This window comes from Balaenoptera borealis (assembly GCF_965194805.1).
Source record: "Balaenoptera borealis genome assembly, chromosome: 5".
Classification (NCBI taxonomy): Eukaryota; Metazoa; Chordata; class Mammalia; order Artiodactyla; family Balaenopteridae; genus Balaenoptera; species Balaenoptera borealis.
In genome coordinates, this window is record NC_138862.1 from 11,614,031 (window position 1) to 11,632,350 (window position 18,320).

The 18,320-nt window shown below is 41.2% G+C and overlaps 1 protein-coding gene across 4 annotated transcripts in view; it reads right to left on the reverse strand.

Moving 5' to 3' along the window:
- ITSN1 (intersectin 1) overlaps window positions 1-18,320 on the reverse strand; it is a 227,964-nt gene that overhangs the window by 66,250 nt on the left and 143,394 nt on the right. For 2 of the 4 annotated variants that reach the window (XM_082395043.1, XM_082395039.1), the window contains exons 20-24: window positions 14,433-14,680; window positions 11,462-11,621; window positions 7,683-7,888; window positions 6,821-6,903; window positions 2,722-2,888 (exon numbers count right to left, since the gene is read on the reverse strand). In XM_082395043.1, coding sequence (XP_082251169.1) covers window positions 2,722-2,888; window positions 6,821-6,903; window positions 7,683-7,888; window positions 11,462-11,621; window positions 14,433-14,680 — 864 coding nt within the window. The remainder of the gene's footprint in view (window positions 1-2,721; window positions 2,889-6,820; window positions 6,904-7,682; window positions 7,889-11,461; window positions 11,622-14,432; window positions 14,681-18,320) is intronic. The other 2 variants (XR_014245461.1, XM_082395040.1) reach the window with 1 other exon arrangement.

The window sequence follows — 18,320 nt, forward strand, 5'->3', positions numbered from 1 at the left end:
ATTATTAAATACTTCACACATAAAAAAAGTACAGAGACTATAATAGACATCCATGAGTGCAATGGATGTCTATTATAGTCTCCATATACTAGAGACTAAATACGTGAAAATATTAATATTATTAATATTAATATTTTAATTAAATTAATATTAATATTAACAATGCATGGAAATATTAATATTTTGGTACATTTGCTTTAGGGCTTTCTTTTTTTTTAAAGAAGGAAACCAGTACAGTGGCAATTCAAACACCCCTTCCCCCATCCCATTACCCAAAGAGGCAGCCAGTCTCCTGTATATCCTTTCCACCCAAACCTTACACTGTTTAAACACTGAAATTTCTCTTGTAATGCTGGACACACAGCTCATAGAAGCAGACCATTTTTTTTCCCCAACTACTAAGTGTTCCAAAAGTGCTCTAGGGTTGAATTCCTTCATAGATACTCATGGAATTTTAAACCAGCTGAGCAAGCCAAGCCAGCAGAGACTCAGTTGGGACAGGGGCCAGGCCGTAATCTGCCGTTGCAAAGTGCTTTACTCCAGATTAATTTTCACTCTTGTGTCCCTATCTTCCAGTAAATTAAGTATTCCAATTAAAACAGAACAAAACAAAAGGCTTAATTAACTAAATGGGAGTAACTTTAAGAATAAAAATATGTAACTATCTACCAGGAACACAACTTATCATTGTCCCTACCTACCTATATTTATAGTGAAATTCAATAACCATTTGGCAGGGAAAGTTTGAATTAAAATGTTTACTCTGATTATGCTTTCTGTATTAACGAAGTTATACAATACTCATCTTCCTTGCAATTTTTATAGGCTGCATATCCAAATGAAGGAACACTAATGATACAAGATTCCAAATGACCAGTTACTTTCCCAGTACAGGCTTAAATATACTCTCTCTAGTCCATAAAAAGAACAAAGCAATTAGCAACCCAGTGATAGAATTCAAGCAGCTTCAATGTGCTCCCTTTTAAACACCACAGCCAGCACTTAAGCTGAGACGGAGTCAGATGGCCAGGTTCCATCCTGGCGCTTCTTAAGAATGCAGCAGAAAAGTTCATCCAGGCTACGTGCTCCAGCCCTGCTCGTGTAGAGAAGGGAAGCAGGTTTAGGACAACCTCCCCCTTGTCCATGGGTCAATTTTGGTATCTGAAGCTGGGTCTGGTTTTTAAGTTTGGCGGGATATGGCCTTATAATATTGAAGTCTATGTCCAAGTAGGATGAAAGAGCTGCCTTTTTTGATTTTTTATTATGAAATAACGTTGCTAAATGTCTAAAATCTTTAGCACTGTTAGTTCTTCTGTGGCTGATATTTAAGACTGTGATTAAGAAAGCACTTTACAACTCAACTTACCTTTAGAAAATGTCACAGTGCATTTTTTGAAACTTACTGACTTTGGATGGTTTTTGGTAGAAAACTCTAATTTATTAAAATATAATACTAGTAATGGCTTTTGTGTTTAACTGATCCCAAAGGTAAAGCCATTTTAAGAGGTTTTGTGCATGGGAGCAGAAATCCAGTTTAGTTTTTAATGTTTTCCCTCTACTCCCCTGAAATATCTCCATGGTTCTTATTGGATATAACTGGCTGGCCTGGAGAAGAGTTGAATTTTCCCTCTCCAGGTCTGCAGAGGACAATACAATGACTGTCCTACAGAAAAGAAGTACTTTCTTTCCAGCTTCTGCCAAATTCTCCAAGGGTAAAACACTTATGCAAATCCCTCCAGGGGAATTTCAGCAAGCTGCTCTCAAGACCAAAGCAAGGGAAAACAAACAAAAAAACCCCAAAACAACAATGACATTCTTTAAAAAAAAAAAAAAAAAAAAAAACAACCAGCAAATAAAACTATTCCTAGGAACTGCAGGCAAGGTGAGAAGGCTGACCTGGTAGAACTATCATAACTACCATAGCTTATCACCAGGCCCAGCTTCGCTCCCCAAGCAGCTATGGGTCTGTTAAATGACTACATCTATAACCCGAAATTCCCACTAACTTGAAATTGGCCACTACGAGATGGGCTCCCATACTCTAGTAGGCCCACACCACCATTTCATTAATCTTGTGCTATCTCAAGGCCACTTCATGCAACTGAATTTTTAGGGACCCAGTAACAACAATGGGGAGACACTTCCAATTGGTAAGGATAACAGCATTTAAAATAAATTCAGTCTCTGATCAACGGAGATACTAAGTTCTAGCCAAAGTGTACCAATTTCTTAGATCTTGTGTCTTCCTACTGTGTAGGCAAAAATACAAATTCTAAAAACTCTCTACTGCCCAATATTCTGGGGCCAGTATCACCAAAATACTTTTGTTTACATGGTCAAGATATTGCTGTGTATCTTTCTTGGGGTTTCTCAAATCAGTGACCCTGAAGACTTAATCTAGAATATTTACTCCGAATCCTAAGTCAATTACATTCAGGAATAGAGATGAATCCTGAGTATTATTATCCCAGCTGACGCAGACCAGCCTCATTACGATCAGCCTCCACTGAGCCCCGGGGGGTTCTTCTGCTTCTGGGAAGCCAAGGCTGACCCTGCGGCACCAATAGACAATTTCAAACAATTACAGGTCACACTGTATTTGCTGTCACGTTCCAGAACTTAGCAAAACCCAACAATGATGTTCCACCGGCAAACATCATGACTCCCTGAAAAGAGAATCGCTGCACAGAAAGGGAGAGGAAACAGTTAATGTGGGTTTACCTCTGAATCTTTAAGCCTCACATAGTTAGAAGGGAAGACTCCGGACTTGTCGCCCACTGTTCCCGTCCACCAGTCACCATCTTTCTTGGTAACCAAAATCACATCCCCTTGCTGAAAGGTTAAATCGCCTTGCTCAGAACTCTCGTAAGTGTACATGGCAATAAATTCTGGTGGGGAGAAATATTGAGATACGGAGAGAGCTTGATTGTTTACAGAAATCCCAGACAACTTTGCAAAAGCAAGTTTATGAATAAGGAAATTATTAGGATAAGGTCCATTCAAGAGAAAGGCTAGTCACTGATAAAATTCAGAGTTGCAGAACCCCCTGGGCTCCAAATTCCCCGATTGCACATAAAAATTCAATAACTGCAGCCTGGGAGACAATTCCTGTGAAGACCCAGGACCAGGAACAAACAAACAAAAAACCCAACTGCATGTCCACCAACACCAGTACTGAGAGTGATCTCCGATTTAACGCCATGGTTTCTTTTCACATGAAAATGGTTTTCACGTTCACTTTTAGCTAACATTTACTGAGTACCTAGGTCATGCTGAGCACTGGATTAGATACACTGACATGCAGGCTCCTTGGTGAGCTCATCAAATATCTGTAATTCACTTTTGAAGGTACCAAGTCACCATTTTAGAAACCTTTTAGACGTGGTATATCCTTTTTGTCAATTAAATAAGACACGTTTTTCATTATTCAAGTGCCTCGGTGAAAATTTAAGTCCTATTGTGCCATATACACAGATGGCAGGAAGCTGTTAGAACACAAAATTTAAAATATATATTCTTTAGTTAAAAACGGACATCTACTTGTCATTCAAGTATAAACAGGTAGAGTGGACTGCTGATAAAAGTAGTGTCTACCCAATCCCAGAAAATAATCACGCCTTTCTGAACAAGTGGAAAAGACAAATCACAGTTTCTTACATTTGATTATTCATGTAATTTAGTCGTAAAGGACAAGAATTAATGTTCTTTACTGTCTTGAATGTGAAGGATGTGCATTCCAGAGGAAGTTTTTCTTTTGAATTATAAACAGCTGACTTTACTAAGGCTTAGAAACCAAGTCACACTCTCAGAAAGATCATTTGACACAAAATTCTAGACACTACACTAGGTAGAGAATAAAAGATTTCTGGAAAGATGAACATACGTTTCTTATTTCCACTTTTTGTCCATTTTATCCTAGGCCTTTGTGTGTTTTTTAAAAAGCAAAAAGCAACCCCCCCCCAAAAAAACGACAAAACAAAACAAAACAAAAAAACACAACAAAACACCATTTACCCGAAAAGTTCGTTTTATGATGGATGATGGATGGAGTGTTTCTTGCTAAAATTTCATATGATAATCCTTAAATGCAGAGCTTAATGTCAATTAATTTAGTATGGAGGACTCCACTGTCTAATTATAAGAGCCTCTGCAGGAGGCACTAATGAAAGCTAAAACAGACACCAAAAAACACAAATCCTCCTAATGCTTATGCTAATGTGGGCAGCTCTCCAAGGGGCCACTTCAGCCTCGCTGTGCTGACCTGCAGGCTGAGGCCAGCAGACCCCGAGATACAAGGTCATCCAAACGTACAAGGCAGAACAGAAGCCTCTCTGTCTTTAGCCCTCCAGCACTGGTGACACACACCTCCACAGTTAAAACTGGAAAAATGACTTCCCACACAAGGAAATCAAAGTTTGGCAGCTTGAATAAAGACATTGTTTTTTCATTAATATATTCCTTTTTCTGATTTCTCAATATTCTGACCCTTCCCTTTTCATTTTGTTCCGTTACTTGTTCCTTAGCTCATGTTTGGCCATTTAAGATTGGATCCTTGGCAATCAATACTTTTCCCAGTGATTCCTGCACTTAAAAGTCACTTTCTTAAAATGGATCCAAAGTTTGAAGTCACTTTCGAAATGCTTAAGAAACTTCAGAAGCGTGAACTCTAGCTGAACTTCATACTGCAGCAGAAGATACCAAGGAGACGGGAAAGACTGTGGTTTTACTTGCCCTGTGTGCACGCAGGCATCTGCGAGGACCTTCTGATTCAATGAAAACAGGGAGACATGAGGACCGCTATGCGGGGGCTCCTCACCACTTAGACCCTCTTCACCAGATGTGTAACACAGGGCACTGGCCATTCCCAAGCCCATATTTTAAGAGCTACCCAAATTGACCATCTATTTAATCTGGTTTCTGGTTTACGTGAAATCTGATTACATTCAATACAGTATTGGTAAGTGGTCCATTAATATATTTAAGTACCTTTTCTCAGAATTTCAGATGTCAGTGTCCTCCCACACCCCTCCAGAAAGCCAGCAATCTCTCCTCAAATTTCTAATACCTAAATCATTTCAAAATGGATGTAATAAATGCCAACCGAGGTTAGAATTTAACTCTCTTCTGTTGCCCAACTTTAAGGATGTGTGTGGTTCATCTGTGACCTACTTATTGAGGTCTCAAGTGTAGAGGCCTCTGTACAATGTTTCAAAACAAATCAACATTCATCAACCCAGCTGTTGGAAACTAACACACCATTGTAAAGCAATTATACTCCAATAAAGATGCTAAAAACAAAAAAACAAAAACAAAAAAAACCCAGCTGTTGGATGAGAAAGCTCACTGCTTTAAGTGACTATCAATAAATCCAGGAAATGAAGCAAAAAGGAAATAAAAGTAGCAGACATTTACTGACCTTTATTCCAAAAGCTTACACTATTATCTCATAAGCCTTGTAATAATTTCCTACCTCAAGTGGTGATTATTATGCCAATTTTACAGATGAGGGAGTTAAGGCATGACTAAAATTAAATGGTCACTAGGTGAGAGAGCCAGGATACAAACTCTGGTGCTCCAGTGAGACTGAATGGATATAACACACTGAATGTGGGGGGACGGGAGGCACACATAATTTGCCTGACATAATACTGACTACATGTGCTGTGTTTAAAAGACCTTTTTGCCTGTTCTCCTAACAGTGGATAAAAAAGTCATTAAGATGACAAGAATGTATGAAGAGAACTATCCTAATGATTGTTTTGGCGGTAATGGCAAAAACTGGATACAATAAAATACTGGATTTGTTCAGTGATGATGAAGTTTTACAGCTATACCTATAAACTAAAAAAATTTTTTACTTCTGAAATTCCTCTTGAAAAAGTAACTTTGTTACTATCTGAAATACCATTAAATTTTAACCCTTGCTGTCTCCATTGAAACAATTGCTTTAATAATTCTATTTTTCATAAGGCAAAGTTTCTAAGGAATGTAAGTCTCATAATGGCAAACAAACTGAACGAAAGATTCCACCCTCATGGAATTAATTCAAGGAACCTATGAAAAACTACTATACAGTCGTGTAGACATCTGTTAGCTACAAACACTGTTCATACTTCAACATGGAAAGCCTGTCTAACTTGGGTAGCGCTCATGGACCAAATGAAGAAAAGACATGAGATTTTTACCATTAGAGCCTGAATTATGTAGGTTTTGTTAATTTTTAAACCTATACCATATATTGGCATATATAATCGGAAAGATTAGGTCATGAAGAAGAGGAAATAAAGCAATTAATTATTTGTGTAATAAACACTCAAAATACAATTTTTAGGCCTAAATAATCTGGTGTGGTTATTTACATGGAACACAGAAATGAAACTTCTGTTTCATTTGGGGTACAAATGGCACTGACGTTACTGTGACAGTTTTACTGACCTGTATAGTTATGGCTTTAAATCAAAATACTTATCTGTATAAAGTCAGAAAAATAGCAACTACCACAAATTAGCTGTAGAGATGCTCAGAGAACTTGGTCCTTAGTGACTCTGACGGGCCTCTTTCAAGAGTCAAAGGGCTCATAATCAAACATAATTAGAAAATTCAGTTTTTATGATCAATGTATCTGATAGTATTTTGAAAGTCTCCATAAAGTACTATGACTTTGTAAAGCGCTAAACCTCATTTTACCTTAGAGTTTAATATAATGAACGTAAATTAATGTAAACTATTTAAACATGAGATCCAACTTCGTTTCCAACATTCACTGTATTACACGATTCCCTCCACCTTCTAAAGAACATGATCTGAGTCAGGTTCTCACCTTCTCCTGACACGGCCGGCTTGGCAGCTGGGGAAGCTACTCTCTTTAGACTAGCAGGACTTTCTGAAGAACCAGAATCCATGCTGGAAGAGGGGGGGAAAGTATTTTAATTTTCACCCTCAAAGAAAACAGTACAAATGACACTGATTTTTCTTTTTAAAAACTGTTTAACATTTAAAGCATTGATCATCTACAGCTGAAATAGATGCACTCAGCTAAGTCAAAACACATCACAAGGGGCCACAGAGGCCTGATTCTAAGCTCACATCCTTGTTTGCCAGCACTTTGCTTTGCTGGATACACAGCTAATGTACTGGTCTATTTCAAAGCATGACTGACAGATGCTCATTCAATATTTTTGCTCTTCATCTCTTCTTGAAGCTCATAATTTGTTTTGACCATCTACATGGTTAGAACAATTAAACAACAACCTTTATGTCAAGGTTCCATGCTATAAGTATCCTAATGAAAAAGATAATTCATTCTTCCATAAATTTTCCCAGATGCTTTGGGCCTCTAAGTAGTCCTGTATGTCTGGAACAGTATTAGATACTAAGCATGAAGAGGGGCATAATCTCCAACAAATCCCCAAGGATGTTCCAGATCTCAGAGTAGAATTCCCTCATGCATAATTCAATGAAAAACAGGATATACAGGCTTCTATGAGCAAGGGAAAAAAATGACCATTTATCTGTAAGAGGCTCTCCCCTGTTGCCATGTACCCTAATTTTTGCAGTTAAAAGATCCAGTTTAAAGACAAAATAATCCTGCAACTCCTATCTATGAATCGTAACTAGTGCAAACAATAATTTCAGGCCTGACATGGTTTTCATCCAATAGAAGCAGATAAATACAAACATACCTCGTAGATTTCCTTATGGGCCCTGAAATGAGCTTCACGTAGGACTTGGGGAACCAACCCTTCTGGCCTTGAACTTCTCCAAACCACCACATGTCTTGCTGCTCCAGGACGGTGATGACATCATTTTTGTTAAAATTTAAATGGTTGTCTTTTTTGGCTCTCCAAGGATACAGGGCTTGTGCCTGTAGCCCCTCCACCTTTTCGCCCTTGTGTGGAAGAACATAAAGGACCTCTCATCACTCTGTGACTTGTTATCCGTTCAGGTGACGTGAACACCAGCTCCTCCCCCGCGATGGGCACACGCAGGCACACGCGCAGCCACGGAGGACCCTGCCTCAGCACAGCACTGGTGCCACGCGCGCCATTGTTCGCAGTAACTGTTTATCTCCAAAAGTGGAGGTGAAAATCTGCTAGCCTATTCACAAAGCAGTGGTCGGGCCATCTAGATTTCTCCATTTAAACAAGCCAGGAGGTCGTGTTTAGTCTGTTGCACCTGGCTGTGTGCCTTTTCTGTTTGGGTTCTATTTTAAGTCTCAAGTTGCCCAGGGCACTCCCACTCCTGCCAATTTCCAATCGGATTTGGGTGTTTAGTGGGGGATTAATACCAGAGCAGAAACCTTATGAAATCTCAAAAGGTAATTAACTGATGTCTTAGTTTAGGTGGACACAGGGAAATACACCTTGCATTGGATTGGGCTTGTTTCAGTTCCTTTTTAGAGGAACAGGGGTTTGGCAAGCATAAATCCACTGTAATCCCCGTTTACTATAAATACATCTATATGCAAACCATATACAAAGATGAATAAAATGCCATCTCTGCCTCCCCAAAATAATTTAGGTTAAAACACTTTATTAACCAGAAAGCACTATAAAAATGGGCAGTATGATATTATTACCAAGGAACTCATAATTCATGAGGAAGAAAGAGATACAAACAACTATGCCTACCACCCGGCAGAATGAAATACGCTAAGAAGAGGTTCCAACTATTCACTGGGGGAACAGAGAGAAAAGAGGGATTAATGCTGCCTGAGGGCAACAGGGGGAGTTTCACAGAGGAGGCAGCGTTTGAGCTAGGCCTTGAAGGACCAGAAGGATTTTGATAGCTAGGGCTTTGGAGGAAGGGCACTCCAGGCGGAGGGCACGGCCGCGAGATGCTGTCCCGCAGTGTCCAGGAGGAGAAGCGCAATCTGGGGGTGCGTGTGGTCTAGTCTCATGGAGGAGTGGCGTAGGAGATGAGGCTGGAAAGGCAGGGTGAGGCATTTATTATCTTTTTTAAGACTGTAACATAAAACAGTTACAGTTATCTTAAAACAATACTATAAAATACAACAACGTCAACTTTCGATTATATACGTAAATGGACAAGAACAAGGGATAATGCCCAATGACAGTTCATTCAGAGCCAACTTGGACTTGCCTGTAGAAGATATTTTCATAATGACACTTAACTGTGATTATGTCTGACAAGTGGAGAATTTATGACAGGTCGAAGAGTTTCGGCTTCCATGTTGGTCTCCGTGGGTTCTCGACTTCTTAGACCTATGACAACCCTATTTCCTTCCATCTCGACTGTACACTCCGCCCAGTCTTCAGAACTGAGGAGGGGTCTCTGGATTCCAAATGCCCCCCAGGACCACAGAGTCTCTGCCCGCCGTGTCCCCACCTCGCGCTTGCAGGGCGCCTCACACCGGAGCCGTGGATCTCAGCGCTTCTGTGTTGCCTAATCCTCTCTATCTCTTCCGTTTAGTCTCTGCCATTTCACCTGGGCTCCAGTATTTCATAACCTCTCACCCCGAGAAATCTTTGCTGCACCTGCCCTGTCCATCTTTCCACGTGGAGACGCCTGAATAACCAGCGTGGAATCAGGCAGAACACGGACTCCGGGTTTGAATCCCAAGTCTGTCACTTACTAATTGTGTGACCTTGGACAACTGTTTAATCTTTCCAGGCCTCAGTTTCCACATCTCTAAAACAGAGACACTTTCTTCAAAAGGTGGTTAAGAAAGTGTAACAGGATGTATCCTTGGAGCAGCTATGAGAGTAATAATCTTAACAGGGGTGGCTTATGTTACTATTATTATTTCTAGTCCCAAACTGTGCGGTATTGCTGGAGAAAGCCAAGATAATGTGTGATGACCAGTTACACATTCAGGTTAAATTCAGCCATGTCAGGCTTCATCCTTCTTTACTCAATTCCTTTCATGCATGCTCCGCAGGCCCTCAGGGGCCCCTCCTGAAAAAAGCTGCCCAGAGCACAGCCTGATCTCCTTTCCCTCTTTCTCCAACCTCTCTTCACCCTTCCTCTCCCAGAAGAAAAAGAAGCCTGTCTTCTTTTCTGTGCTTTTAATGCTGCTTCCACTTAGATTCTCTGGTGCTCAACTTTTCAGTCCCTTTCTCCACTGGCCACGTGGCTGCGTCCTGTCCTCCTTCTCCTCTGCTCCTTCTCTGTCCTTTCACCAGATCTTTCCACTTTCCCACCAAACATTTCCTCTGTATCCCTCTACGATCTGGTTTATCCTGCTCTTTCCCAGATCACAGATAGGTTCTACTTGCCTCTTTGCCCGGACCACCGCCCTTAATAATATGAGCACCACCACCCCCGCTTTCTGGAAACAGCCTTCAACTTCCCCTCATTTTCCTGGTCCTGAGCCCTCCCCTCCACCAGAGTCACCACGGCTGAGCATGACACTTGTGCCGCCTGCTGATCTGGGACAGATGCAAAGAAAAGGGGCAGCTCCTCTCAGGAGCTGCCGTACTTCCAGGTCAGAGGAGACACACGCTCTGTGCAATTTCCATCTTCGTGCACTCTCTCTCCTTTGAAGAGCTCACTCATTTCCTGAGATCTGATCTATGTCCCAATTCCGGCCAGACAGAATGACCTGGCTGTCCCCCTCTCACCTGAAAATTAACACGTCTAAAACCCAACTTCTTCTCGCTAAAAATCAATTTCTCTTTCTGCCTTCCTTGTTCCCCTGTAAAGTCAAATCTTTTTCTCAGTCCCAGACCTTTCCTTTCCTTTTTGCTCCCACAGGCATTGGGGCTCCACCCTCTTCAACTGTTGTCAGTGCCCCCGTGTCCCCGACTCGAATCTTCCTGCACACACCACCCTCCACTTGAATCTGCCCAGAGCCTGTGTTCACTCTGGTTGTTCCCCGAGCAGAAACTGTCCCTGACCCCCAAATGCCTGCCAGACGGGCAATTTCGCTGTTTGGTTTGACTATTTATAAAAATTCCATTCCTTTATTTATTAAATAAATAAAGGAATAAATTCCTTTATTTATTACCCTTTCAGAAATTACTTAGCAAGGCATTTAAGAGCTTCCCATTAATCTGTAATCGGTCTATCTTTTTTGATAAATATTCAATGGTCTAGCCAAATGTATTGACCCATGACTTTCCCGAAACACTCTCTGACCTCCTACCTAAAGCCTCTCCTCACATTATTTTCTTTTTAACTTTTTATTTTATACTGGAGTATAGCTGATTAAAAATGATGTGATACCCTCACAGTATTTTCTGTCTGACATGCCAGCCCTCTCCGTTTCCTAATAAGCTCTTACCCACTGTTCAAGATGGAGTTCAAATGTCTGAACTCCATCCTCTGAACTGTCACTATTCCCTCTACTGGGAAAATGTGAACTGGATCCCGCCCTGCCAGCCGACCCAGATGCATATAATGAGGCTTACTCCTAAATGACATTGACAACAAGCACTGGCTGAATCTGTCCGCCCCACACAGGCACTCGAGGCCCTCCTGCGCCCATCGATGCTATTACCTGGCCTAAAACAGGAGATGGAGAGGAGCCCGTGGCTGTGGCTGGAGTGAAGGCTGATCTCTGTCTCAACTGCCCGGCGCTCGGAACGGTGAGGGAGGGCTGGGCTGCCCACGCATCCCAATTGTCGGTTTCTGGTTTCTCATTCGTGCTGGTGGGCCACCTGCAAGGCGAAGCATGCCACCGTGAGTGGCAAGGACTTCCCAATGCACCGGCGTTTCTCCCGCCATAAACATACACCCAGGATGTGCATGGGGCTTGTTTAAGAACAAGGAGGGGGGAAAGAGCACTGGACTTGGGTTTGGCTCTGACCGTCACACATTAGCGATGGGTCTCAGGCAAATTCTAGTAGTTTCTCTGAATCTTGATTTCCTCGTTGATAAAATGGGAACAATATTGTGCCACTCTGGTTAGTTGTGAGGGTCACATGAAATACCACATAGAGAAATACTTTGTAACGAGAAAGCCCCAGAGAAACATCCTCACGTGATCATTATCTTCATTTGTAAAGACAATGCTAAATAAGCAAAGAAGAAGTCTCGCACCACGTGTGAAAACATGCCAGCCCAGCAGCTGGTGCTTAGTAATACCATCTCTCTGTCCCATCATCACACAGCAAGCACCAGGCCATGTGCTCGGATACCATGGTAACTACCAGTGGTATCCTTAGAGCAACCTGTTGTCCTGATATCGGGGATGGTTTTAATTTTGCGATTTTATAATTTTAAATAAACACATCTGTGTCAGTGCAGATTTAAATTCAATTGACTTTTTAAAAATCTTTATAAGACATAAACAAATTTGAACATTAAAATATTTCCTTTGATAGACGGCACATCCTGATTCAGGGTTTGGAAAATAAGAAGCCTGGAATTATAGCAGGAGAGCTGCAGACCACACATTTATCGAGCAAGAGAGTAACACTGACTGGATCCACAGTAGAACAAAATCCTGGAAAACACAGCGCTTGTCTTCTATTTTAGTGCAAGCTTTAGTTTCCAAAGTCAGAACTTTTCAATCAAAATCAAGACAGGGAATACAAACTACTATACACAAAATAGATAAGCAACAAGGATTTACTGTATAGCACAGGGAACTATATTTAATGTCATGTAATAACCTATAATGGAAAAGAATCGGAAAAAATATATACAGTAAGTCCCCTACATACGAACGAGTTCTGTTCCGAGAGCTCATTCGAAAGTCCAATCTGTTCGTAAGTCCAACAAAGTTAGCCTAGGTACCCAACTAACATAATCGGCTATATAGTACTGTACTGTAATAGGTTTATAATACTTTTCACACAATAATACATAAAAAACAAACATAAAAATAAAGAAAACATTTTTAATCTTACAATATAATACCTTGAAAAGTACAGTACAGTACCAGCTACGTTACTGCTGCTTTTACGCTTGCTTCCCGACATCTTGGGCTTGAAATAAAGATACTGTACTACTGTACTCTACACAGTACCATAAAGTACACAGAAGAACAACCATGTGACAATGTACACCAGACGTGTGAACTGACTTACGTGATTGGACATGCGAATGCACGTTCGTGTCTTTGAACGTTCGCAACTTGAAGGTTCGTATGAGGGGACTTACTGATATATAACCGAAACACTTTGCTGTACACCTGAAACTAACACAATATTATAAATCAACTATACTTCAATTAAGAAAAAAACAGTCGAGAGGAGAATTTCAACTTGGTTTCAATCATGCTAATAAAAGACTACTTTTTAGCAGAGATTAGATAGGGAGGGCCTTCTTTAGCACTTTCAACAATTTATGTGAAAATGTAAGTATGAAAAACTTGCTATTCCTTACATCCTTCCCTCCACTTCCTCCTGCCCTTGGTCATCACTCACCTCTCTCTCCTCTATTTCCTCCACCTGATCTTTCTCCAGCATTATGCCCTGACTCCTTGTCTTCAATTTGTTTCTTCTGAAAGATGATCAGACTTGAAAACAAATTTAAAACATTTCTGGGGCTTCCCTGGTGGTGCAGTGGTTGAGAATCTGCCTGCCAATGCAGGGGACACGGGTTCGAGCCCTGGTCTGGGAGGATCCCACATGCCGCGGAGCAATTAGGCCCGTGAGCCACAACTACTGAGCCTGCACGTCTGGAGCCTGTGCTCCACAACTAGAGAGGCCGCGATAGTGAGAGGCCCACGCACCGCGATGAAGAGTGGCCCCCACTTGCCGCAACTGGAGAAAGTCCTCGCACAGAAACGAAGACCCAACACAGCAATAAATAAATAAATAAAAATTTAAAAACAAAACAAAACAACAACAAAAAAACACTTATTACGTCCCTTTTACTTGAATGCCACTATAAAATATTTTTAGACTACTGCACACCTAGACCAGTCCTATAACTGGAAGCGTGGACAGTGGCTTCATCTCTCCTTTCAAACCTCTGCTTACACACTGTTTTTAATGCCATTTCCTGATGACCAAAGGCATAGCACGAACAGTGGCCAAGAGTACACATCTCTTCGCTCTGCTGTACGTTTGTACAGGACTGATGAAAGAGAAAAGCTTCCCAGGAAACAGCTTTCTATCTTATTCAAAACCACATGACTAAATTCAATTTCTGTTTCTGTCCAGCAAAAAAAAAAAAAAGTGCTATTTCCATGCAGGAAATGACTCTAAATATTTGCTGTCACGGGTGTCAAGCACATTATTAGGAAACTGTATTTCTCCATTTTTTCCACAAGAATGTAAGATACAGACAAATTATTGAACGAAACAAGGGTCATAGGCTTTACTTTATCCCAGGGCAAATCACTGTTGAGCAATGATATAATTAAATCCAGGTCAGAGAATGCAATCCACCATTTGCCAGAAGACCAGAGAAAGTGGCCATGAAAATTACTCAGAGGTACAACCCAAGACTATAACAACACTTAAAAGATGACTAAGCTGGGATTTCAAAAATCATCAGAAATAGCATCCTACACATACGTGGAGCTGAAGTCGGCCCAGTTGTTGGGGGTCGCGGAGGGCTCTGCAGAGGTCACCGCGGAAGGAGTCGGGGTCTCACGTACAGCCAGTTTGGGTGCAGGGGTGGAGGCAGCATCAGTCACTGGTTTGACTGGGGCAGGAACCTCGTTTTCTGGGATTTTCTCTGCGTAGTTTGCAGGGAACCATCCTGTCTTTCCTTTTAATTCTCCTCCAAGCCAACCCGGTTCTCCAGTTTGGCTTTCATCCACCTGCAGGAAAGTCATAAAGTTTAATTCAGTGGAACTAAATCAACCCCTAAAGACACCAAACACTCTACCAGAACAAAGCCCCCGCCTCTGACCCGGTCAGACTAACACACGGCACAGACATTTCTTCACTTTATTCTTAGTCTAAGAGTCTGGAAAAATGGTCTCTAAACTTTAACTCTGAAGAAACTGTAGGTGCTATAATTCAAGTTCTTAGTCTTTTGTGCCTGTTTAGCTTTTTCTTTTTCCCCTAGTAATAGCAGTTAAGACCAATAAGGAATCCTAATAAGGCCTACAGTTTAAATTTTTAGAGCTACTTTGAATTAGAAAGTGATGTGACAGACTTCATCACTCAGGAAGTCATGTAATTGTTAAAAATAATTTGACTTAGGTTTATTATTTGAAACAAAGCAAAGGGTGCAATCAATATGAATTTAGCACTCTAAAAAAAAATCTCTAAACTAAGCAGTACTTATTCAGCATAGGGACAAGATAAAAAATAGAGCCTTAGATGGTTTCTACAGCAAGTAAAACTGGCTGCTGTGTTTAGCCATTTAAAAGCTCCACAGATACATGACGAGAAAATTAAGGAAATGATTATTTACAGCAACAATTAATTTTATTAAAGTCCTAGAGTTTTCTTTTGTATAAATTTCACTTTAATATTCACAAACATGCACATGAGAATATAGGATTCTGCTGTTAAAAAATTTCAGAGATTTATTACAACTGTGTTTTTAATGTTTGCATTTTATTTTAATTCTGACCAAAAGGATTAGTCAAAATCACCAGAATGATTCTACTTATCTTTAAAAGTTACCCTCACTATTTTATGAGCAACAGGAGATCAATTTGAGGACAATTACATTCACTAGTAGAAAATTATTTTCATTACAATAAGTCAAATAAGGTTCTGTCAGAGACCTTATCCTATTTTTATTGCATAATATACTGCCTAAGGAGGTAGTACATTGGACCTTAATGTTGCTTTTTCGAAATCACAGAAATGAGTATGTAGGGTCTTAACAATGATTTTGGAAAAAGTGACAAAAATACCAGTTTTCTAACCCGTTCAAATATTCAGTTAAAAAAAACCCACAAAAACCCCAAAGCAAATAACTATGGAACCAAACATCTGTTTGTATTCAGTGTAGAGTAATATGGTATAATGTTTATTAGCTTATTTGAATTAAAAAAAAAATGCCTGGGGTAGGGGTGGAGAAAGTAGAATACAGGACTTTCTACTTAATTCTGCATGTTATTTATAAAATATTCAGTCCATAGGAGAGCTTCCTTGCTGCTCTCTCTACGTTACGAACCCTATTGTCATGGGTAAAAGCAGTTTTTAAAGCTGAGAATTCTCCAAAAAGGAGTTCCCCGAGATAGCAACACTGCTTCCAAAGGTTCTATTTTTGGCTTTACAGTTCCGGTGCTAACACTTGTATCAATGTGAGCACGTGCGCCACTTCTCATTCAGCTGCCCCGCGTTGTTTTCTTCTTTCTTTCCTTTTTCTGGGCAGCCCGAACTGTTTCTCCAGATGAGGATTTAAGGTGACATTTTTTCCCCACTTGGATCTTATTTTCTGCTGAACTCAAATGGCTAGATGCCTTTTCTCTCTTGCTTGTATTTATTGGTGATATTATGACGCATTTTAACTTTATAGCTGTTTTGCACTGAAAACACAGCTGTTTCTAGGTCAGGCTGAGCCAGGGCCTCCCCAGCTTCTCAGCGGGTTAAAGAGCCCAGTTCCCGCCCCCTCCACACGTCCCAGGACCAAAGGTGAGGTCTGGCAGCAGTGAGTGAGGAGCTGGAGCCAGACACAATCGCTTCACCTCAAGGCTGCAAAGTGGGGCTTCCCTGGTGGCGCAGTGGTTAAGAATCCGCCTGCCAATGCAGGGGACACGGGTTCGAGCCCAGGTCCAGGAAGATCTCACATGCCGCGGAGCAACTAAGCCCCTGCGCCACAACTGCTGAGCCTGTGCTCTAGAGCCCGTGAGCCACAACTACTGAGCCCGCGCGCCCACAGCCTGTGCTCTGCAACAAGAGAAGCCACCGCAATCAGAAGCCCGCACACCGTAATGAAGACCCAACGCAGCCTAAATTAAAAAAAAAAAAAAAAAAAAGACTGCAAAGTGTCATGATTAAGAGTAGGGCTCTGCAATTAGACTGCCTCAGTTTTAACACCACTTCTATATTATTAGCTGGTTGACTTTGGGCAAAGTGTAATCTCTTGGTGCCTTGGTTTCTTCATCTGTACAATGAAGGATAATACCAGTACCTGTTTTATAATAGTTGTTGTAAGGAATGAAAAGTATCTAGAACACTGCCTGGCATATGAGACGTGCTTAATAACAGATTTTCTAAAGCCATCTCTCCTGTTGTCCAGCTCTGACTCTACTGCAGTTCTCTTTTGCCCTGTTCTAAAAGCCTGGCCTCTATTTGACCCTGTTTACTTTAGGTAACCAGAGATTTCTGGTTCTCTATGGGGAGTTCCCTGCTCTAGAAACCTGTCTAGTACCTTAGGCCCTCGGGGTTGGCCTTCCTATCTTCCTGTAGGGGCTGGAATGTGATCCCTGATCACGACCTCTCAAACTCCTACTGGTCTAAGCTAGTTGGACCTCCTTGAATGCCAGCTGCTTTACTTAATTATGTCCTGTGACCCACTGTCATTCCCTTGAGACCTGGGTCTTACCTGGTTAACCAGACTTTTGGTTGACATCTGGAATTGGATCTGAAGCCCTGAGGAAGTGTTCCACCCTATGGGCAGGTCTAGCTCACACCCTAGTTAATCACACCCAGCCTTGTCACCTGATATGACAGAAAGCAGGCTTCACCACTGAAAGGTGCTTGTGTGTACTCAGGAAGGGGAGAGGGTGCCACATCAGCTCCTTATCCCTGCAAATAAGAGTTTCTGCCATCCTTGAGGGCAATAGTGAAATCAGTATTTCACTTTTAACCAAGGAAATCCATCAGTCAACTTGAACAAACAATAATCTTAATTAGTTTTATCTATTCTTATATGAATCCATTAATTTTAATGAGTAATTAAATTTTAAGGTTCAGAGATTATAATAAAAATTCCCTCCTAACATTAAATTAAATTAACCACTTAGAAAAAGCATAAGGGGGACTTCCCTGGTGGCGCAGTGGCTAAGAATCTGCCTGCCAATGCAGGGGACACAGGTTCAAGCCCTGGTCCGGGAAGATCCCACATGCCGCGGAGCAACTAAGCCTGTGCGCCACAACTACTGAGCCCACGCTCTAGAGCCTGCGAGCCACAACTACTGAGCCCACGTGCCACAACTACTAAAGACCGCGTGCCTAGAGCCCGTGCTCTGCAACAAGAGAAGCCACTGCAATGAGAAACCTGCCTGCCGCAACGAAGAGTAGCCCCTGTTCACCACAACTAGAGAAAGCCCGTGCGCAGCAATGAAAATAAATAAATTTATTAAAAAAAAAAAAGAAGAAAAAGCATAAGGGGTCTCATATGAAAATGAGAAACATTCCTTCGTGGATTTGAAAAGCTTTACTCAAAATGCCAATCCCATTGTGGAAAAACGGGACATAAAATTAGGATAGAATAAGCAAAGTCAAGCACACAGACTTTTTTGTAATGTGGCTGGCTATAATGTGGACTTATAC